Source organism: Bos indicus, chromosome 8 (genome assembly GCF_029378745.1).
Source record: "Bos indicus isolate NIAB-ARS_2022 breed Sahiwal x Tharparkar chromosome 8, NIAB-ARS_B.indTharparkar_mat_pri_1.0, whole genome shotgun sequence".
Lineage (NCBI taxonomy): Eukaryota > Metazoa > Chordata > Mammalia > Artiodactyla > Bovidae > Bos > Bos indicus.
In genome coordinates this window covers 40,583,972-40,608,237 of record NC_091767.1, presented here as the reverse complement: position 1 = coordinate 40,608,237, position 24,266 = coordinate 40,583,972, and the positions used below count along the sequence as shown (strand labels likewise).

Sequence of the window (24,266 nt, the reverse complement as noted above, 5' to 3'; positions counted from 1 at the left end):
ATTCCACAGCTGAGCTGTATGTTCCAGTCACACACACACTGCCTCAGCCTCGTCTCTCTAGGAGTTCACCATGCTGCCATTTGTGTTCCTGCCTGTGTATCCTGCTTCCCCTTGCCTGGAATATTGCTTCCCACTTGGCTTACCCAAAGATCTATTCATCTTCAAATCCCTATTCAAGGTCACCACCAGAATCCTTTCTCTGATGTTTTCCTCTGAATAAACTGGGAGCCTCTGATACCTTCTGATATTGCATGTATCACATTGCACTGATTAAACAACATTCATGTTTGCCTGGCAAAAGTGGATGATCAATAAACACTTGTTGAATTGAACTTGGCCTCTCCTTGATGGGGCCAGAAGGAGGAAGGTTGTTAAAATACTGTTCTAGGAATTCCCATGGCATTCTAACAGCCTGGAGTGAATAGGACATTTAAAAAGAAATTATCCATTAGTACCATAACACAACGTACAAATATCAACTCTCAGGCAACTAATCCAGGCAAAATGCTGAAGCTTGCCCGGGCAAGAGAATAGTCCTAAAGAGAAAGAAAAGACCGAGGAACAAGCTTACATGATTGGAAAGAGTTGTCCTTATGTTTACATCTTAAATAAAAGACTAAAATGTATTAGGAAGTTACCTTGGAGATGCCATCCAAACAGAGACCTGTAAATGCTATCAGCATTCAAATATTAAAAGAAATGACACCTTATCCACCTTGCTAATGAAAACAATACGAATGGATGAAGTAGATGCAGAATCAACAAAACTGAGTTCTGGTCCTGGGTCATCCACTAGTTAAGGGAACTTGAAAATGCAGTGCTATTAACCTTTCACAGTATGCCTTTTACAAAATACCTCTTAATAAATATATACATAGAGCACACAACATCTAAGCTCTTATCAATTAGTATGGCATGAATAAAACTCAATGGACCACATTTTCTTCATCTATTAGACCAAAGCCCCTCTGAATAATAACCTTTCGTGGCTCTATGTAATGCAACAACATTTACATACAAGTGTATATTTCATGGATATATACACAAATCATATTTATTTTGATTTGCTTTTGACTTAGACTAAGAAAGTGGGTTGGAAATGTGGATTTCTCATTAATGATGCCCATGTACTTTGCCAAGGCAGCAATGCCTAGACATTTAATACTCTTCCATGTCTCAGTTCCCATATCTAAAAATACAGTGATGACATTTTTCTCTGACCTCTACCTACCACAGGGAGCACAGAGAGGATGGGGGTGACAATGTTCATTAAAGCCATGAACTTCTTGAAAGAAAGAACAAATATTCACTGCAGCTATCATGTTAGCAACCCTGACACTGCTCGGGGCTTTAAAAATCTAGTTTTATCAGGGATGAAGTTCCTTCTTACCAAGATCCTATATAATACCATCAAGCAAACTAGTGCAACCAAAGCTGAAAGGCATAGCCAGTAACAGCAACTAATTTAGAGGATCTCTGCTCCCCTCACCCCCAGCACTGAATCACCCACTTGAAAAATATTAGATCAATTTGGCCCTTATCCTAAGGAGTAGTTGATAAGAAATGGTCATGCCAAGAAAGTGTTAGAAAAATATTTTCAGAAGAAAAAAAAAAGCTTGGCAGAGGAAGTAGGTACACATGTGGGTCCCTACTCTTGAATCCTAGCAGAGGTCCAGAAGCTAATCCATGACTACTTCCTTTGCTAGTTCTTCACTGCAGCCACTTGACCACCTTCCTGCAAGAGTCATGATCTCCCAGTTTGCATAACTATATCTTGATCTCTTCCAGAAAGGCTTGTTTATGTATTTATTTTAGAGCTGCTATTGTCATTGGCAAAGTCCAGTGGGGTTCCCAGGAAAAATAGGACACAACCTAGGTAAGAAGATGAGGTATAATCTCTTCTTTTGTGTTTAGTTTCACTTGCCTTGCACTTAACATGTTGGATTAGAGCTCCCAGTGCAGAACTGCTGTGCCAGACACTTCAGCTTGGCGTGCACTGTGCAGAAGCATTGAGCACGACACTGCAATTCAAGATGAGGACGGCACGCCATTTGCAAAAATGCTGCACCGGACCTGCAAGAACTCGTCCCACCCTTCTGTAGGAAAGAATCCTATAAAGAAGCCCAGTTTATGGCCTTTCTGGGAGAGCCCATGCTATAGAGCAGGAGTTGGGGCCTCTCCATTCTTTTATCCAAGAATGAAGCTTTCCTTTGCTTCTGAAATGAACTCAGTCTTGTTCTAGTGACTTGAACAACACTGGGCAGAAGGACCTTTGTTGGGGACCATCTAGGGAAGATTTGTAACACTATTAGCAGTTTCTATTAGTCATGGGAATTTTTAACAAGGTGAAAAGAAAAAAAAAAACCCACAATTTCAACTAAACTTGTGAAAATTCATTATTCAACTAAAAATGAGAAATATGGCAGAAGAGTCTTTTGCTAAGAGGCAGGACAAAATGAGAGGGTAAATCCATTATTTGTATCTTGTTTCATTATTTGTTTGGTGAATGAGAGAGTGTCAATCCCTTTTTCAGTAAATACTTACTAAATGTCTACTCTGGATCAAGTATTATGCTTACCCTAAGGCTACAAATATTATTGCTATTCTCAAATAGTCTGATAAAGAAAAGGGAGTAGAAGGAAGAACATTAATTAATTAAGCTCCTACACTGCACCAAGTGCTTTCCTTGTTGAATCCTTATAACAGCAGATGAGAGAAGATAGGTTAAGACTGCCCTCATTTAATGAAAGAGAACTCAAGCTCAATAATTTGTCCAGAGTCACACAGCTGAGTAGATTGGTATTTGCATTCCAATTGGTCTAATTCCAAAATCTTTTTTAGAATTTCTTTAGAAAGCAGAAAAAAAAAAAAAAAAAAAAAGACAGGAAACTACCTATTATCCTACCACCACGATTTAAAAAAAAAAAACAAAACTGTTAATGTTTTGGAGAATTTCCTTCCATTTTTTTTTTCTACAAGCAGGTTAATTTTTGAAATTTTAAAATATGCTTCACAGTTGTAATCAAAGTGTGTGATATTGCATTTCATTGGAACTATGACACCACTGACTGTGAAATGCTCCATTATTCTATACAACACCAGAAAGAAAAATCACTGCCAATTACACGATGCCACTGACTGAGATATATTCAGATTTTAGCAGTGTTAAAATATGAAGGTAAAAACTGCGTGTCTTAGAATCAATGATCTATTCTGTATTCTACAAAGCCAGAACTTCTGTTGTTTGCCTTCCGCCCACAGATGAGGGTGGCTTCAGAGGACCTGGGTCTCCCCCACATTAGAAGAGCTCCTTGTCAGAGTTGGGAACCCCCCTCGGAAAGAGAGTGTTCTGTTGGTCTTTTTCACACATTCATTTCTTTACACATAGTAGGCACTCAAGGAATATTTCTTGGTTGCGTAAACACATAACTAAAGCTTGAGAAGAAATGTACTGACAGAAGAAGGTAAAAAATAATACCACAGGCCCAAGTTTTGTTGAGGATAGGGGGTTCATGTGATTACTGCTATCAGGTAGAGGGGAGAGGCAATGGATTTCTTATCCACCCTGAGCTCCATAATGCTGCTTTGTTCTGCCCTCCTGGGAGGTTATTCACACTTTTCCATACACAGCTTGAATACTGATTTAGATTTTGGGGGGATATCACCCATTAATTACAAGTAGTAACTCATAGAAAGCAAACTCAGGAATCAGCATGAGACAGATAGAGGAGAACTGAATCATGTTTCTCAGGTGCTGAAACTCTCAGTGTAAATATATAGTATCGCTTCTGCTTAAACAGAATGTGTATCTGTCCCTAAGAAGTAAAGTGAAGTCGCTCAGTCGTGTCCGACTCCTTGCGACCCCATGGACTGTAGCCTATCAGGTTCCTCTGTCCATGAGATTTTCCAGGCAAGAGTGCTGGAGTGGATTGCCATTTCCTTCTCCAGGGGATCTTCCTGACCCAGGAATCGAACCTAGGTCTCCTGCATTGCAGGCAGATGCTTTACTATCTGAGCCACCAGGGAAAAGGCTATGTATATTTTGAGTCTATATGATTCAACAACTCAACTTGCTATGGATGTTCACTAAGATATCTGCCTGAGTCAGCAAAATTGGCTCAAGTAAAGAAAAGAAATTAAGCTAAACCTAGTTCTCCACGCATGTTCTAGGTTAAACACATTTTGAAAACAATCACGACTTCTCTTGCCTCCTTCCCTCTTCTTCCATGACTCCATCCAGTACTTACGTATCTTTACAACATGTGAAGAACTGTGCTAAATTCTCAAAAAGGAAGAACAATGGGTCAGAACATTCTGACTTTAGAAAGAAGTTTACACATTACCAATGAAGACAAGTTTTACTCACAGAGAAGTAAACTACAAGTGAGAGAAAGTGTATGTCGTATCGGAAGTACAGCTGATATGCAGCCAGTTTAGAGCCAAGAGAGATCATGTCCAGCAAGGAGATCAGGAAAGGCTTCAGAGAGAAGTGCCATTTCATCTGGGTCCTGAAGGATGGAGAGGATCTGGGCATATGGGAACTGGGGCAAAGACCTGTGAGAGGAGAGGCAGGCACAGGCAAAAGAACCCTTGTTGTTGCCTTTTACACCGTTTATTGTCTAAGAAACAAGATGCTGTTGTTAGGACCTGTCCACAAGGTGGTAAAAGCCCTGGGTCAATGAATGGATCATTACCTTGGGCTGACCACTTGTGGGTATCCTAAGTCATACCACCTTAGGGCCAAAGCCAGGAAGATGCTACAAGATTTCATGCTGATAAAGTGTGAAATTTTAGAGGAAAGTCATGAAAGCCAAAGCCTGGTGGTATATAACAGGACAGCTGAAATCTACAACAGGTAACTAAGACAATTAAAAGCAACAGCACAGAATCACTTTTCAAAACTCAAGAGACTGACAGTTACTTGCTTACCATGGACATGGATTCCATTTGGTTGAAAAGAGCTTGTTTCTGGCTGATAAGACTTCAGGTGTGATCCTGAGGGCTGCTGGGTATGGGGAGGCTGTGTTCTCTGCATTATTGAAGAAGGAGCTGGAACTCTCCGGGGGCTAATGTGGTGAGGAGATGGAGCAGAAGGTGCAAACCTGAGAAAACAATTATAAAAGGAAACATGAGAGATGCAAAATAGCAGGAGCAAAGACAAAGTCTTCAAAGCCAAATTCTAATTCCCTATTCTGACTGTATAAGAGCGTGACAAAAAGCCTTTTAAAAAAAATCTTAAGACTTTTCTCTCCCATTTTTCAACCACTGAATTCTCAATTGAGATATTGAGGGAATAAAAGAGATCAACAAAGGGAAAATCCAGTCACAGTCTGAGTTTGTCAAGCTTCTTAAAATGCATTTCAAATACTCTGGGCTTGGTGAAATTCAAAGCACATCTTTTGTCAGACCCCCTTTCCACTAATTTTTAGACCTGTTTGCATTTTAGGGGAAATCTGATTCATATACTTCTGATTCATTTACACTTAGCTCATAAACATTTTGTTTATGACTTTATTAAAGCCTCTTCAGTCCTATTCTCTTTAGATAATATATTTTCTTTTGTCAAGTATAAATTAACTTACACCTCAAAGGTCAAGTGTGGTTTGAAATCCAGAACTCAGATATCTGTGTAGGTTCTGTGTTTGGCAAAGAACATTGCCAACAGGAACATGATTTGGGACATTTTTGCAGTCAGACATGCCCATCTCAGTAAGATTACTGGTAGTTTCTGAGGCAGAACGTACAGGTGTTTAAATAAAGTGATATTATCAACTAACCTGAGATATAAAATGATAACTATCCATTGATCTTCTAATTGTAAGGGAAATGGCAGGATCTGACTCACTAGGTTTAAAATGACACCTTATACTTTCTAACATTGAAGTTTCCTTGAAGTGTACTTGTGCAAACAATGTTAAAGTTGAGCAATGACCACAGACTATTAAAATTGTCAGGGAGAGAGGGGAGTCAGCCTTTGGACAAGTGTCTGTTCTCTCTCATAGTTGCTGGCATTCAAAATAAAGTTAACTTTCCTTTTCCAACACCCCCTCCCCCTGCAAAAAAAAAAAACCAACACATGATTTGCCAGTTCAGTAGGTGGCTGGCACAAGTGTGATGGAGAAAGGAGCAGGGACTCTGTCAGTGCAGTGAAAGGAAGCATCACGATAATGAGCAGGGAAACTGTGTTAGCTGTGAAGTATTTGGTTGTCCTCCAAAAACTCAGGAGGTTGAAAAACTTCAACAGGCTAGTTTCTGTGTAGAAAGGCAGGCTTTGTTTTACCACAACGTGTAGATGTTGCCATATGTATCCACCACTTATTTCATAGAAACAGGTCACTTAATTTTCCTGGGCTTTTTGTGTAGGGCCGTAGAAAGGCAGGCTTTGTTTTACGACAACGGGTAGATGTTGCCATATGTATCCACCACTTATTTCATAGAAACAGGTCACTTAATTTTCCTGGGCTTTTTGTGTAGGGCCGTTGAGGAATCAAAGGGAGGACGTTTCGAACCACAGTAGTTAACAAGGTAGAGCTTCTACATTTGTATTGCTGCAGTAAGAAACCATGGGATGAAATCCCATTTCTCTCTGCATTCCCCTTCTTGAGGTCTGATGAGACAACGCAGGAAGATGACATAGGAACCAAGAAGGCAGGATTTGGAATAGTTATGGAGAAGAGAAGTCAGAGGCTGCCTAAAGAAACTTGCTGGGTTCAGATGCCTACTTAATCAAGAACATGCATCTTCCCTCTGCTGGAAGAGAATAGTAACTCAGTGTGAAGGTGAAGTTGAAGTTGCTTAGTCGTGTCCGACTCTTTGTGACTCCGTGGACTGTAGCCTACCAGGCTTCTCCGTCCATGGGATTCTCCAGGCAAGAATACTAGAGTGGATTACCATTTCCTTATCCAAACTCAGTGTTCTGTTACAGATAAATATATATTCTCCAAGCACATCATCTTGACTCAAATTAGTCTGAAAAGAGTGCTGAGTGGCCCATTGTTCTGAAAAAAAAAAAGAGCAAGCTAACCCTGACACTGTCCCCATAACTTCTATTAAAAACTTGCATGCCAAGATTCCCCGTATAGAGGCTATTTTCTTGGGGAACATGTCCTTAGTGTTTCTCACAGGCTGCCCTCAAGCTGTGGAGAGAAAAGAGGAATTGTGAGACCACAGACTTTGGGGCTAGAAGGAGTTCACACCACCAACTAACACCAGAATCCTGTGAGCAGAAGATCGCTAGGGAGGGAGAGAAAGGGGTGGATTTGAATTAGAAGGAAACCTACATCATTGCTAAGTAGCCATCTTTGGCATCTCAAATTTGTTTTTGGTGGGGGGTGGGGGGGGCGGGGGGAAAGAAGCAAGATTCTTTGGCTTCTTAATTGTATTTCTTTGCTTGGGAATAAAAGATGCAACACGCTCTTGGTGGCTTTTCAGTCTCCTCTCCTGGTACTTCTGCCTGTTAAGGACTGACAAGGCAGAGATTTGTAGATGGGGCAGGTTACAATATTTAGAAGTGTAGCTTAATGGAGGAGAATAATTTGATTTCACAACTCCCTCCTCCACAGCACAATAAATCTAACTCATAAATAAAAGTTTGATTAATAAAGAGTAGACAATGTGTAAGGGGAAGGAGACAAAGACTGTCAGCAATATAAAACTATATTTTTGTAATTTGCGATGATGTGACTAGCATGAATTATGATTACTAGTTATAAAAAAGTAGCATAGACAACAAACTAAAAGAACAGAGTTCCTTTGAGCATTAGGAGTCATCTAGAATGTTTCTGTATATATATTTAGATTATATATCTATATATAAATTATATATCTATACATCTATCCAGAAAGTATATACTTACACGCTAATAAAAAGTCATTCTTATCTACTCAGTCATACAAGTTTCACACTCAGCCATGCTCTCTTGGCTACCACATATTACTTACTATAAAAGTAATGTTGAACAAAGAAAAAAAAATGTGAAAGTACATACACAACAAGATTTTAGCATAGTCTATCTCAGAAACCTGGGGGGAATAAAATAATACTGAGCCCTCAGCTGACCTTAACACTTTGCTTTTTGCTACTTCAGCCTGGGTTATACTCCATGTTATTAAAATAAATAAGATTATATGGCATAGAATTAATATAAGTTCAAAATCTAGTATGATACTCTGTATAAAGCATTAATAAAAATTTAAATATATACTATTCTAAATGAAATAAATGCACACCTAAAGTAGTCTTTGCTTTTAAAAGAAAAGAATTGGTACAGAAATTCTAAATTTTACATATATAGAGGAGAAATGAAAAGCAACGAGATGTGATCGTGATAATCCAGACAACTGTTAGGAACACAGAAATAAAAAAGAATTTAGCACTAAAAAGTCCACTGTAAGAAATGATTGCATAAATATGACAGACTTTCTAGTACACAGAATCAATTTTGTTATTGCCTAAAAAACACTACATAGTATTTTATTGGAAAATCTTACAATCTATTAACTTAAACTTAGTTTTTATAAACTTGCTTACTTGTTAACTAGCTCACAGAAATAAAAATGGCAAATAAAAATCAGATATGAGAGGTCAGGAAAGAAGCAGAAGAGAAAGCTCTATGGTGCAAAGCAAGGCCCTGGGCGCAACCAAAAGCAATCACTAACTTACAGCAAGAAAGATGCCAGGAATGTTATTTAAAAGGCAAAAAAACAAAAACAAAAACAAAAAACCTCAAGAAACTTGAGTAGTTTGAAGCCATTTACTTCAAAAGCAAGCAAACAAATAAAAAACATGCATACTTAAACAGAAACTCACTAAGCAAAATATACAATGTTGTTATTGTTACTGAAGGTAGGGTGGAGCGGGCCTCGAAATCCCATTTTCTTAGTGTCTTCACCTATTTTCCAACCTAGTCTTTTTAACACATGCACACACATGTCAAATGAATATGATCTGAATATTCTTCCCAAAGGAGAAAGATTTCTTTTTAACTCCAAAGGAGGTGAATTAATTTTTTTGATGATAAAATATAGAATTTTAATGCTGAGTATAAATTGCAGAGGTTTATAATTTTCCTCCCATGGAACATTTCATTCCCCCATCATGTCAAGACAAGATATCATCACTCTCATTCATTCTGAGTGACAGCAGTTTCCCAGAGCCAGAAGACAGAATGTCTGATGTCTTTCTAGGTCCAGCTCTGTCCCCCAGTTGCTGATCTGCAGGTGACATTTCACAGATTTCATTTGACATAGCTTACCAATCTCTTCTTTGACTTTTATACTTCTTTTAAACAATAGAAAATTGTTACATAAAAATGCACACAACAGACTAGAATTAAAAAAAAATCACTGCTTATCAGAAGCAGATCACACAATAGCAATCCAGAGAATTGAGTCAACTATTTCCACTCATTTAGTGGAGGAGTTTATATAACCTTAGCATGAGCCATGTTTCAATGGTTTGGGGGAGGAAAAAAAAAAACCTTAGAAAGGTTTCTGCAAATATTTATCTATACACCTTGGAAATTGTCTGATTATTTGGGGATATGTACTTGGTTATGCTCCTTCCCTTCTGCAGCCTGCTCCCCCTCTCTGTTCACACTGAGCTTCCCCACTTTGCAGTAAGGTGAGCCAGAAGTAAAGAGCTCTCCTGTACATGCAGTACTTAATCTTAGATTGTTTCATAGAACAATAGGCCCCAACTGAAACATGTAGAACTGGTGAAATTCATGTGCAAAGAAATTGCAAATGGCAGGAAAAGCAGATGGATGTCATAGAAGACAGATGCACGAGAAGTCAGATCCTCTGAGCTTGGAGTGTGGCTCTACCCCTTACTGTAATAGCTAGCTAGTCTTGAATAAATTCCCTGACTTCTCTCAGCCTCAATTTCAAGTGCAAAATACTCTCAACTCTTGCTGGGGGGTCATAAAATCTGAGATAACATATTTATTCATTCATTCATGAGGTATTTATTGAGCACCAACTAAGTTCTTCGGGTGCACTGAGTGAGTGAAATTCATACCGTTGGGTCCGACTCTTTGCAACCCCATGAACTATATAGTCCATAGAATTCCCTAGGCCAGAATACTAGAGTGGGTAGCCTTTCTCTTCTCCAGGGATGTTCCCAACCCAGGGATCGAACCCAGGTCTCCCACAGTGCAGGTGGATTCTCCACCAGCTGAGCCACAAGGGAAGTGCAAGAATACTGGAGTGGGTAGCCTATCCCTTCTCCAGCGGATCTTCCCAACCCAGGAATTGAACTGGGGTCTCCTGCATTGCAGGTGGATTCCGTACCAACTGAGCTATCAGGGAAGGTGCACTAGAGATACAGTAACAAACGACACTGAGTTTATGGAAGCTCTACTGTGGTGAGAGGAGACAGGCAATGAACGCGTTTAAATCCACAAACTGTGTATTGAGCTAGAAGAAAGGAGTAGTACAGAGAAAAACAAAAAAGGAAGGTGAGGGATGGGAGGGTAACTACGAACAATTTTACATTAGGTATCAAAGTCCTTTAAACAATGAATGTTTGATACATTTTTGATGATCAATACATGTTTATGGAATGACTTCTCTGAACAGAGGGTACATTTAAGCTATCTGATTTAAAATATACCCAATGCTTAAGCATTGTCTAACACAATAGCATTGTGTTAGAATATCTATTAAGCTCAAAAAAAAAAAAAAAAAAAAACTTAGGACTCTTTTCTCCCTTGACTATTTCAATATGGAAAGAGGCTCAAAGAAAGTGAGGCATTTACTCATCTGGTTAATTTTCTAGTTCTATGAGCACTTAGTTGTGGTTTTCCAGCTTTTCCAACAAGTTATTCTGAGCCCACAAATCCATACACCTATAGAATATTTGAGGTGAAGGACATTGGTGCACCATCATATCTGGCCCAGAGACATGAAATGGTTTGCCAAAGTCACGCAGTTAGTTCTCCAGATACCACTTTATCCCAATAAGGTAAGATGTTTTTTAACAGAGATGCAAAGCAAAGCAGAGAGAAAAGGGAGCATGGAAGAGGACTCCTGCGGGCCTCTGAGGTTTTGTTCCTCACCGCCAGGTGATGAGGATGGGCGGGGGGCGGGCATCAGTAAGCTACTGCCTTTAAGAAATCTGACTATGTGTTTCCCAGTTTGCTCGGTTCTAAAATGGGGATCTTTGTGCCCAAGCCAGGCTTATACCTTTAATCTTTCCAACTGGATAGCTCCTTTCAGTTACACCCTCCCTTATGTATAAATCCAAAATATTTCTATGTGTCAATTAACAATTGTGTTTCTTCAAACAAATTTTATTAATAGGCTGTGTTGCAAACCAAGCACATGTCATAAGCATGCCTCACTTTTCCTCATTTGTATTGTATATGCAATCAGTGCTGGCAAGCAACGTGGGGCTGTGTGTTTTAGCACTGCTTTGGGGGTTAACACTTTGAAAAGAGGTGTTTACATGATCAACTAGATTAATATGTGCTTGGATAGTTCGCCCCCTCCCCACCTTCTTTCTTCCATGAGGGTTATAGACCTCCCAAAGAAGGAAGAATGCATCAGAACAGCTAGTTTCATTGTATTCACATGAAAAATATTATTGATTTGCTGCCAGGGAGTAGAAATAATGAATAGAAACTGGTCTATGGTAGATTTGGGGAGGTATTCTTTATTCCCCCAAAGAATTGTGGGGTATCATCTGTAGTGGTTTTAAAATTCATCTGTGAAAACTAATCAATGAAAAATGGCTTTAGCATTTGGCTGACTGCAGAAGGGGAAAAAAGGAATCCTTTTCAAAACCTAAAAAGAAAAGCACAGTTTTAAGGATTTCACATCTGATTTAACATCTAAACCGCTCCCCCCCAATGATAATACCCCACTTTGTATAGCCAGACAGCGCTCCATTTTAGTAGACTTTAGTGGTCTTTATAACAATTTATGAATCACTTCATGAATTCCTGGCTGACTCATCTGGGTGACTATAGTATCTACTTATACTTCCCTTCTGTCTCACAAAAGAGACACTTGGACTCAGTTCAATCCAGATTTGTCCTCGAATGAATCACAGCACGTTACTGGGGGAACTGCAAATTGAATTCTGCTTCTGAGACAATCAAGACTAGTTTTCAGAAATGAAGAAACGGCCTTGGGGAAGTGTGGGTAATTGCAACATTGTCCATCTGGGCAGGACCAAAGCAGGCCAAGAGCTGTATGTTCATCTGAGGACTCGGTTCCAAACTACTCAAAGAGCTGAATCCATCCCCTGGAAGGGCTTAGTGTTTTTCTCCTTACAAGAGTCTGGGTCAATATTAACTGCAAATAATTTATCAAGTTGGATGAGTTTAAGGCTAAAAAATAACTGCCTGAGTCTCCACAAAGCATGAGGGCTGTGAAGTTGGCTATAGGTGAAATGATCATCAAAGCTTTTTAAAGAGGCCACATATATATTATAACGACTATTTGTGGGAAATATAAAGGATGGAGTGTTCTGGAGGAATGCTTCTCCACTTGGGTTTATGGAGTAAGTTATAAGTCAAGAAAACAAAGTATCCAATGCCCAAGGCAGAGAAGAGTATTTTTTCTTTGCACAGTGCAACAGGGTCTATGGCATTACACTACTACTCCCCTGTGGAAATGCAAAGCGAGGGGGAATGGACATCCAGGCTATGTTACAGAAATGAATTATGCAGGATTCATTTAACCAAGAGCCAGGCTTTTTGGAATATCTTGACTGCAGAATTGGCTGTGACTCGGTTGTTTGTCTTATTTCAGAATCTGATGTGAAGGGGAAAAAGGAAAGAAAAGTCTGATTCTGCCAAATCCTCTTTACAAAAAGGTGCCAACCAGAAGAACATTTATCCAGAGTGGTCTTAGACATTTCATGTCAAAAATACTGCTGTGGAAAAAAGTTCTGTAATGATGTCATCCCTTGGGCAGCTCTGAGGAGGTCAAAACAAGGGGATTAACTCATGGTCCTGTGGCTAAGGGAAGGCTTTCTCTTGTTCAGCAGAGTGTCAGGCACACAGTTCAGTCTGCCTTGCAACAGAATGCACTGGATGAGAGAAAAACATTCAGAAGAGAGAGTAGTGAGAATGCCAGATGAGAAATGAGAGGAAAAGTGTTATTTTTGTCCAAACAGGAGACAGCAAGGTATAGGTAGATTAAAAAATGGCTTTTTCCGGGCCTTCCTCATGGTCTCAAACTACAAACACAAGTCTCTTGACGACATCAGGACTTTCAGAACTGACATCCAATGTAGTACTCTTGCCAAGTACAGCTGGGTGCCTTTGAAAGCCACTGCTAAATGAGATCTCCGAAGTCAATATAATCCATAAATTTGAAAAGAAACTAGCTGGGTGGTTGTTTGTGGTCAGTAATAACATGTGCTGTTTATATGCGCTTTTTTTCCTTCATCTGAAGATGTCAGGTTACTACTATAGTAACCACAAATGAATTTTTAACACCTTCTCTTGAAGTGAGACTCAATAATAGGCTATAGCAATGAATTAAAAGAAACATAATATATACAAAAATTCACAGTTAGAGAAAGGTTCAGTTCAGTTCAGTTCAGTCACTCAGTTGTGTCTGACTTTCTGCGACCCCATGAACCGCAGCATGCCAGGCTTCCCTGTCAATCACCAACTCCTGGAGTCGACCCAAACTCATGTCCATCAAGTTGGTGATGCCATCCAGCCATCTCATCCTCTGTCATCCCCTTCTCCTCCTGCCCTCAATCTTTCCCAGCATCAGGGTCTTTTCAAATGAGTCAGCTCTTCGCATGAGTGGCCAAAGTATTGGAGTTTCAGCTTCAGCATCAGTCCTTCCAATGAACACCCAGGACTGATCTCCTTTAGGATGGAATGGTTGGATCTCCTTGCAGTCCAAGGGACTCTCAAGAGTCTTCTCCAACACCACAGTTCAAAAGCATCAGTTCTTCAGCACTCAGTCTTCTTTATAGTCCAACTCTAACATCCATACATGACCACTGGAAAAACCATAGCCTTGACTAGATGGACCTTTGTTGGCAAAGTAATGTCTCTGCTTTTTAATATGCTGTCTAGGTTGGTCATAACTTTCCTTCCAATGAGTAAGCATCTTTTAATTTCATGGCTGCAGTCACCATCTGCAATGATTTTGGAGCCCCCAAAAATAAAGTCAGGCATTGTTTCCACTGTTTCCCCATCCATTTGCCATGTAGTGATGGGACCGGATGCCATGATCTTCATTTTCTGAATGTTGAGCTTTAAGCCAATTTTTTCACTCTCCTCTTTCACTTTCATCAAGAGGCTTTTTACTTCCTCTTCACTTTCTGCCATAAGGGTGGTGTCATCTGCATATCTGAGGTTATTGATATTTCTCCCGGCAATCTTGATTCCAGCTTGTACTTCTTCCAGCCCAGCGTTTCTCATGATGTACTCTGCATAGAAGTTAAATAAGCAGGGTGACAATATACAGCCTTGACGAACTCCTTTTCCTATTTGGAACCAGTCTGTTGTTCCATGCCCAGTTCTAACTGTTGCTTCCTGACCTACATACAGGTTTCTCAAGAGGCAGGTCAGGTGGTCTGGTATTCCCATCTCTTTCAGAATTTTCCACAGTTTCTTGTGATCCACACAGTCAAAGGCTTTGGCATAGTCAATAAAGCAGAAATAGATGTTTTTCTGGAACTCTCTAGCTTTTTCAATGATCCAGCAGATGTTGGCTATTTGATCTCTAGAGAAAGGTTAGGGCTTTCCAAGCGGCACTAGTGGTAAAGAACCCACCTGCCAATGGAGATGTAAGAGACGCAAGTTCAATCCCTGGGTCAGGAAGATTCCTTGGAGGAGGTCATGGCAATCCACTCCAATATTCTTGCCTAAAGAATCCCATGGACAGAGGAGACTGGCAGGCTATGGTCCACAGGGTCGCAAAATTTAGACACTACTGAAGCAACTTAGCATGTGCAGAGACAGGTTGGTTCTTATAGATGGAAAGAACATTAAATCCCCAAAATGCTATCATTTTGCATTTCCAGCACCTCATCCAGTACTATGCAATGATAATAAATGTTGGCTGTTGCTGTTGAAGAAATACTCTGTTGAGACTACTGGTTCCATGGACATGGTTCCCAACTTAGTGTCAATTCTTGTGTCCAGGTAGATATCTTTGTCGAACTGGTGCGAATGGCCAGCTGAGTATTTGTTCAGAAGCCAGTTTCTGTTTCTGAGGGGAGAATATCTTATTCAAGAGAACAAGTTCAGCCATTTACTCTGAGAAAGACGATTAAAACAGAGAAAAGTTTTTCTCCTTGCAACTAAACAGAAAAGCAACTAAAGACTATTTCTCAGAAAAGGAAGCTAACCCAAAGACTAACCAAAAAAGACTAACCCAAAGAACTTTGTCTCTTGGTTTTTCTTCTCCTCAATAAGACCCCTCACCACTAATGAACAAAGAGTCCTTCACCTACAAAAACATACACAGTTTCTCAGCAGCCAATTTCTCCAACTGTTTCCACCTGAGAGGGGAAAAGATGACACTGATTTCCAGATCACACTGTTAAAACACTAAGCAGAGGCTTTCCTTTCCAGCCTTTTCTCTATCAGAGAAGACGTACTTTGTAATGTGGATATCTTGACTTGGGCTAGAATGGCTTGTGGGATTCCACTTTAGGAATTTTGGTTCTATATAACTCGCTCTTTCAGAGAAAGCATATGAAAAGAACACACTGCATACATCTGAATACTCTAATAGCTTAGCGAACTCCATGTTGCTTCATGCTAATGCACTCAAGTAGAGATTTCAAGAAAAAGAATTCTATTTTACCTCAAGCCTTCTTTGTTACTGTCATGACTCACTTTCCTGACTGAAAATCCAAGGGGACTAAAAAAACACCATCTCGGGCTTCACGTGAAGTGGATCTGTTTGGAATGCGGGAACAAAACAAAGATGGCTGATTTGGCATTCAGAGGTGAAAAAACTCCACTGGCACTTAAAAATTATAATTCCCTTTATAGACTTTCTAATAGATAGTTTGTGGTGTGTGTTTATAATTAATTTGAAAACAGGGAAATAGTGCATTTCAAAATTTAAAATCCATGGAAAACAGTTTGATGTGAATGAATATTTGAACCGCAAATCAAGCTATGTGTTTGGTGGAGTAACACACAAAAGCTCACATCAGCATCTCCTGCTTTGCCATGAAGTCACACGGAGAAGAATGTGGAGATGGGAAAGCATCAGTCATCTGTTCAGGATTACTGCTGCCCTTCACACTGGAAAAAGGAGCTTGGACTTTATTCCAAGAATGGTGGGAACACAGACGCCAGCAGGAAACCCTCAGTGATTCAATCTACCCTTTAAGGGCAGCTCTTGTTGTGGTGTGGAGCCAAGACCATGTGTGTGTTGGGTGAAGGTGGAAGGTTGTGGGTAGGTAAGACTGGATGTTGGAAAAACAGTTAGGGGACTGTTGTACTTGAGATAGAAGGGGATAGCGGTGAAGTAGGTTTGGAGGAGTAGAGTTGATTAGGCTTAAAATGTATCTGAAGGTAGAGCTAAATTAGGCTCATAAAAGTTTGGCAGACAACACAGATGTTTAAATTAGAGATAGATTAGAGAGGACTAGGGAAGCTAGCTCAGCAATGCCTTTGTTGTTCTACTTTTCTTCCAAAGGATCCATTCAGAATCACTGGGTAGGTAAGAGGAAAGTAACACCAATTTCCTCGTATGGGTGACTTACTGGGAATGACTCTGGGTAGCATATTTATAAGAAGCTATTATTAATAGTAAAGTGAATATCACTGTGAGAAGAAAGCTCATTCCAAAGGCCTATAACCCAACTGATATTTTCCACAGAGGATGAAGCATGACTGTGGTCATGATCAATATTTAAGAAGTTTTAAGACCAGTGGGCTGTTCCGCCCTGGAATATTCCATCAAGAAGTACCAGAAGTTTCCCACAGATTTAAGGAAAACAAAACAGAAAAAAGGACCTCAAGCCTTTCCAGTCTAAGATCCAATGCTGTAATCTCCATTATCAAGTCCAGGATATTGGAATTTTCTTCCTCTTTGTGTCTACGCATCAACATCAGAACAACTTTCATTACATTCAATTCTCAAGTAGACGTGTGGAGGGGTGGACTTTGGACCTCACCTCTCTTAATCTTGAATATCTGTGTAAGTCTCTTTTCTAGAAAGAAATTGACCCCTTAATGGAAAGCTAAATGTGGATAACTGTCTTCTGAATAGAAAGGGCTGAAACCCAAAGAATGATGCTCATGACCTGGCATTAGGTGAGCATCCTATCAAATCATTCAATCACTCTTAAAAATTTCTTCTTTTGCTGGGCCTAGAATATGTTTTGAACTCTTGCTCAATGGATAATAGGATATGGAGGCCTTTGAAATGTATACCAGAGTCACCAGGGTACCTGTCTTAGCCAAATACACAAAGCCTGTTCTCTAGATAAAGCCCAAACTCCTTATAGCAGTTCATGAGGCTCTTCCAACATTTATTTATAAAGCTCCACTCTTGCCTGCTCTCGCTCCTCTTAGTTTATAAAATATATACATATATATGTCAGGCAATATCATACATCATATATATACACATATGGTCCTACAGACCTTCAGATTTCAAGGAGACATTTCTTCTTCTATTTCTGCCTCCCCAATTTTGGTTAGGTGCCTCTACCATCTCCTGTAGCAACATTTCCTAATATCCTAAATTATGATCACCAATTGACCTGGTTAGCTCTCACAGGACTGAGTGCTTAAAGACTGCAGGACTCCCATCAGTCTCCTTCATCACATATCCTCAGTGTCTAGCATATTGCATTGGTGCCCAAACATCAGCTGACTGACTCAATAAATGAACAAACCTCAATGCTAGGATTGATTTTGATAAACTTTAATATTTTATATGATGCTTATGATTTAGTCATTATTGCATGCACCCCATTCCAGTACTCTTGCCTGGAAAATCCCATGGACAGAGAAGCCTGGTGGGCTGTAGTCCATGGGGTCGCTAAGAGTTGGACACAACTGAGCGACTTCACTTTCACTTTTCACTTTTATGCATTGGAGAAGGAAATGGCAACCCACTCCAGTGTTCTTGCCTGGAGAATCCCAGGGATGGGGGAGCCTGGTGGGCTTCCGTCTATGGGGTCACACAGAGTCAGACACAACTGAAGTGACTTAGCAGCAGCAGCAGTACACATAATAGAAGATTAAAATGAGAGAGAAAAGATTAAGTGTAAAGAGAGAATGTGTATATGTCTATGGAAAAGGTGAGTAGGTGAAGATATCCACGTTCCTGCTTACTCAGGAAGTTCTGGGAAGGGCAATACAGCAAAGCAGGCCTAGTTTGAGCTGTTTAGATGCTACAGATGTAAATATGTGAGAATAGTTAGTATTGAGCATCTAGTATTAAAGACCACAGGAAAGCAAATGGAACCCTAGCAATGGCAAGAGACTCCCAGCAACATGTGTATGCACGAACATTTGTATTAGAACAACTATGTACTGTATAGAAGCATGCAGGTTAGACAAGATGTAGGACCTTCGAGAACTGAGGTGACCACCCTTCAGACCAATGAATCAAGGGGAGTAATCCTTTCTAGAAACTCCTCCAGGCTAGAAACAGGAGTTGGTAATGAATCCTGTTTCTGAGGCCTTCCCCTCACTGGTCCTTTTTGCTTGTTAAATCCTCCTTAGGATCTACCACTGTGAAGAGAAGCATAAGAAACCTGGAGGTTACAAGGAAACTTTAGGTTCCTGCCCTCAGAGAACTAATAATCTAGTTAACAAATAGACATCTGGGAAATGGAAAACAAACAAGATGGATAATAAGGACCCAGTGATTTAACTGGGGAGCTGCAAGAGGCAAGTTGAGTATTAAGCCAAGCTCAAGGCTGATAACATTTAGTCAAGGATGATAAGATATTGAGGGAATATCCTTCTGTCTCTTTAGACAGAGAAAGATCCTGAATTAAGATGAAGAAGTAACCAAACTAAGTCAATGAGCAGGTTGATTTGACAAGAGTTAAAGAACTTTACATAACTGCAAAGATATTACACAGAAAACAATTGCTATTTTTAACCCAATGACATCCAGGAAAGACACAAAAGGTTCCCAATGGTGAATTAGAAAATGCTGTCTATGAAGACCAGCCCTGGTTACTCAAAGGCACAGAAAGACTGCACATACATCAAAGTACCTAGAACTGTAGCAATATTACAGCTGATATGAATAGAAAATAGTAAGTCTTCCCAATACTTCATATAGGCTCAAGAAACTGACATTTATTATTTGGTTAAGGTATTTAGGTTATGTTCTCAAAAACAACTGTCCCTAACATTCTTTGATGTTGATTCCTGTACTAGAATGTATTCTCTTCAGGGAAGAGCACGTCCTCTCCTTGCTTTTAGTCTTCTCTGGCTCAGAGGCGGGGCTCATAGGAAGCCCTTTACATGTCACTCCACTCTGGTAAATCCACAAGTCCCCTAAGTCTGGCACTTGTACTACAAAGCACACCATGTTTGTGGCCTTCTTTGGAATGAAGAGAGGCAGCCAACATGCTCTTAGACAAGGTCAGTGACACAAGTCTAGCTGACTTATTCTTGGGACTGGGAGATTTCTCCATCTCAAAAAAAAAAAAAAAAGGTTTCCATCAATGTTTATTTTCTCTAGTCTAACAGACATACTTTGAAACTCAGTAAATTAACATTTCCCAAGACACTGGGCTCCTCTTATGGGAAGCCACTGCCATAAAGCACCACTGGCTCAACCAACATGACATGGTAAAACACCACTTCCCATAATAATTTTAAGTCAACATTAGGTGATGTGGTGTGATTTGGCTTAACTCACTGAAACGATGTATCATTCAGATAATATTTCAAAATAAAAACGGAACCTTGTCAAGTTGAGAAAACTTGCATTTCCTTTATTTTATGGTGGGAAGGATCAAAGGACCTCATGCTAACTGGATAGATGCAGTGGACATTTCCTGACTTATGACAGTGACTCAGCCCATTTTATTAACAAGTTAAAGTTAAATAAATGATGAATCAATGCCCGCAAAGCAGGGGGAAAATGCCAGTTTCCCACTAAAATTCGCAAAGTGTGATAAACTTATTTCCGTTAGGAAAACTGCTGAAGTTTTTACTGGGGGATTTCCCAGGCAAACAGAGGCAAAGATATATAAACCCAAAGCGGAAGGTAAGCACATTTCCTCTTAGTGTTTTTATGCTGAATACTAATGCAAACACAGTGAATAATTCAGGGCTGTTTCAAGTCATCCTCATCTTCAAACCTGATTGGAAGAGATAACCTTCCATGCCCTTGCTCCTTCTAGTTGGGCTGGCAGAGGAATGGGGCACACATTCTGTGGGGAGAGCAGAGCAGCAAGGCAGAGCCACAAAAGTGAAAATATCCACTTTACTCACCCAGCCATACAAAGTACACCACCCTCCTCTGCCTCTCCATTCACTCTTCCATGGCTATTCATATTATCAGTCACTGCAATCATTTGACAACATCCTCTGGCTTCCAAACCTGAACCTTTCAGCTATGTCAAGGTTGCCTATCCTCATGCCATGTAAGAGTCTAGGTGCTTTACCTGCTTTGGTTCATCTAATCCTAATTCCCTGTGAGTTGCACACTAAGGCTCAACAGAGCTAAGGAACACCCCACCACCTATGCGTTACTCTTGCCAAATATGAACAAATCTGTTTAGGAGGAAAAAATCAAATTAGTTCAAATTGTGGAACATTCTGCAAAATAAATATCCTGGGTTCTTCAAAAACTGTTGATGTCATGAAAAAAAAAAAACAATAATAATAATGATGAAGAAGATGATAATTTTTTTAAAAGCTAGGAGAATTCATTAGAGTAAAGAAGACAGAAAAGAAATGAAAAATATGATCTTTATTAGATCCTGGATCATAAAAAAAAACAACTCTATCTATAAAGAACTTTATTCACACATATGAGGAAATTTGAATATTGATTGCATAGTAGATAATAACACTTTATCAATGTTAAATTTCCTGAGTGTGATAATTACATTGTGATTATGTAGGAGAAATGTACTTCTGAGGAGATCTTTCCTAAGGTAATTAGGGTTAATGTTCATTGATATTCCCAACAATCTCTCAGATTGGTTCTGAAACAACAGGCAAGCAAGCAAGCAAAGGCTCTCTCAAGTCAGAAAGAGAAAGAGAGAGAAGGTGGGAAAATGTTAACAACTGGCGAACATGGGTGCAGAGTATATATGGGTGTTCACTGTGCCATTCTTACAGTTTTTAAATATGTTACCAACATAAAAAAGATGAAATTAAAAAAATTATAAAATAAAAATGAAATGTAAAAGACAAGACTGAAACAAGCTAAGTAGCAGGAGCATCTAAGGAACACATTCAAACAATCAGCAGCTGTGGGAGCTGGAACTTAATCTGGTGTTTAGGTGGCTGTTGTTTTTAACTCCATTAATGGCTACAATCTTTTTCTACATTTATTCTTTTAAAGGCTACGTACAAAAAAGAAAACACACAGATTACGTCCTTCTTCTATTCTTGTAAAAAGTCTTTACAAGCACCAATAAGAAGATGAGGCAAAGAGGAAGAGGCCCCTATGGATGGTTTCTTAGCTTCACTACCTGGTAGGGGATGATTCTCGGCCAGGCAGAATGAAACGGGATGATGAAAAGCCAATGAATAATATCACTTAAAACCCAACTGGAAGGTAAATAAAATCCTAAAATGAATAAGCTCAACTGAATTTACGGAAATATGTCCGATAACTGGCGAGTCTGTGAATTTAATAGATGATTATCATTTGTACTGGTTTGCTGACAGGTTTTGTGGGCGAAGGCTAATCATTTGTTTACACTTAGCCATGAACACAGAAGTGTTAAGAGAAGTCTAACATATCTGATCCATGTTTTAATTGCCTATCAGATACATCCACATGGATGTTTCACAGCCACCTGAAACTCAAAACCCCAAAGTCCATTAATTATCATTCCTTCTTTCCCACCCTTCCCTCTACTCAACATCCTCTTTTCTTCTGTTAATAGCACCATCATCCACCTTGATGTCTTGGGATAAAACTCCAGAATGAATTCTGGTCCTTCTTCTTTACCCCACACATACATTAATAATTAGTGATTCTGTATCCTAATAGCCCTCGAATAAACTCTCCATCTTATTGCTTTACTTTAGTTCAGGTCTTCATATTGTTCACAAAGACTTCTACAATAACCTCCTTCTTATTTTCCCTGCCTCTCCCCTCTGATTCGTCTTAATTACTTTACTATCTTGTCACTTGAATTCCTTCTCTACCAAGGACTCAAAGGATGCTTCTTAAATGAACAGATGTATTAATAAACAGTAGGCATACATTTTTAAAATGTGGCTCAGTGGACTTAACACATTAAAAAACTCCTAGACCAGGCCAACGCCAACAAAACCACAGATTGCTGGTGACATCAAATATTCAAAACTTTATCCTTATTGCCTATTCGACCCATTATTTTGTCCACCTAATGTCTACTACTCCAGGATTGCATAGAGGTGCCCACAAGAACTTTCTCCCCTGTGGATATTTAGGAGTAACCCCTCCATAGGTCAATTCAAGCCAGATGAGAAGTGGAGAGAATGGAAGGAGTGGCATACTGTCATACCACAAGGCAGTACAAATGTCAAGATTTAAAAATTTTCTTTCAGAAACTCTTTACGAGGGTGGTAGCAACACAAAGTATTCAGTGAGCAGCCCCTTTCTGGCAGTGCATTTAAAATCCTGTGCCCTTTTATGCTGTGCTGTTAAAATAACACTACTGAACTATAGTTCTGAAGGCACCATCTTACATCTGGAAAGCATTTCAACCTATAGGGACATTACCTTAAAACTGAGTCCCTGAAACAAACTAAGGAAAGATGAGAAAATTCTGATCTGTTTGGTCAGTATCAGACACTTCAGTTGATTATTACCAGTATCTTCATTTTTTTCCCCCATGGAAAATTAAACAGATAATGAGGTATTTGATTCACGTGCTCTGTGTATGTACTTTTAAAATGTCACCTTTGTGTAATTCAACCCACCAATGGATTATTAATAAAATGCAACTGTCAAAGCTCTTCTCGGTGGAGAGAGGTTTAGCGGCGCCACCTATTAGAAGAGAGAGACAGATGGCCTTACCTCTCAGCTCCGGCGTCCACAGCTGCGAGTGGAGGTAACTGGGAGGAGGGGTTGTGGGGGCTCCCCTGTACAGTATGTCCCGGAGAAGGGTGACTGACAGGATGTGGGGGTGGCACGGCCCCAGCAGCTGTTCCACTTCGGCTTGAGTGATTGCTGGAGAAAATGGAAGCTGAAATCAAGGGAGAACAAGCATCAGGCTGCACCCCAAATGAAGTGCATGTTTTTTAAATACTGAAGGCTGACAGCAAGCATATTTTAGGGGCTTGTTTGTTTTCCTCTCGGTGGTTTTAAGGGAACAGTTCTCCCCTTACTGGATATACACAGCTTCTGTTTTCATGGTGGAACAGGTTCCTGGCTAACGCGCCTTTACTGCTGCTTGAGCAGTTCATGTCCGCTCGCTCCAGGCTGACGTTCATGGTTTCTCGTAAGAGCTGCCCTGCCCGGCAAGGGCCCTGTCTGGACACTGTGTAATTAGTCCATCTTGTAATGGTTGTACCTGGGCGAAGGTCTCTGTATTTGCACTTTTCAGTCACAGGGGATGAGAATCAGGTAACACAGTATTCGGTCTGCTGACCCGGAAGGACACAACATAGGCTTCCCCCCTTTTCTTGGCGCTGCAGTGAGGCGCTGTGGGTCACTCCCAGCATCCCTGTCACTGCTAAATCAATGTAATTGAGAACAGAGCTTCCCCTGATCCTAGTACCACTGCAGGACCCTACATTCTTTTAACTTGAGAGTCTCTCCGACCCTGGGCATTTCCCAATGGTGTGATGAATAAATGTACCCAGTCTTTATCAAAAATGAGTCCTCTCCCAAAACCACAAAGTATGGAAAAGGGGCCTCTGGGATCTTCTCCCGCTGTCGTCTGTTATGACACAGAGAGTCAGTTACAGCCTCATTCTCGAGGGCAGTCTACCCTTTGAGAACTGTAAATGACCTCAAACTTAAATATGTACCTATTTAGATCAGCTAATTGGTACGGTATCACAGAAGAAACTGGGGCCTGTCACTTTCAGAGTCTATCACTATCAGAGGGGCTCTCTCCATGTTCGGACCTACTCAGCAGATATCTCATTATGCTGCAATAATAGCAGCATCATTATGCT

At 40.0% G+C, this 24,266-nt stretch overlaps 1 protein-coding gene across 7 annotated transcripts in view; it reads right to left on the bottom strand.

Moving 5' to 3' along the window:
- GLIS3 (GLIS family zinc finger 3) overlaps positions 1-24,266 on the bottom strand; it is a 695,814-nt gene that overhangs the window by 30,357 nt on the left and 641,191 nt on the right. For all 7 annotated transcript variants that reach the window (XM_070794225.1, XM_070794226.1, XM_070794228.1 and 4 more), the window contains 2 exons: positions 23,161-23,329; positions 4,930-5,102 (listed from right to left, as the gene is read on the bottom strand). In XM_070794225.1, coding sequence (XP_070650326.1) covers positions 4,930-5,102; positions 23,161-23,329 — 342 coding nt within the window. The remainder of the gene's footprint in view (positions 1-4,929; positions 5,103-23,160; positions 23,330-24,266) is intronic.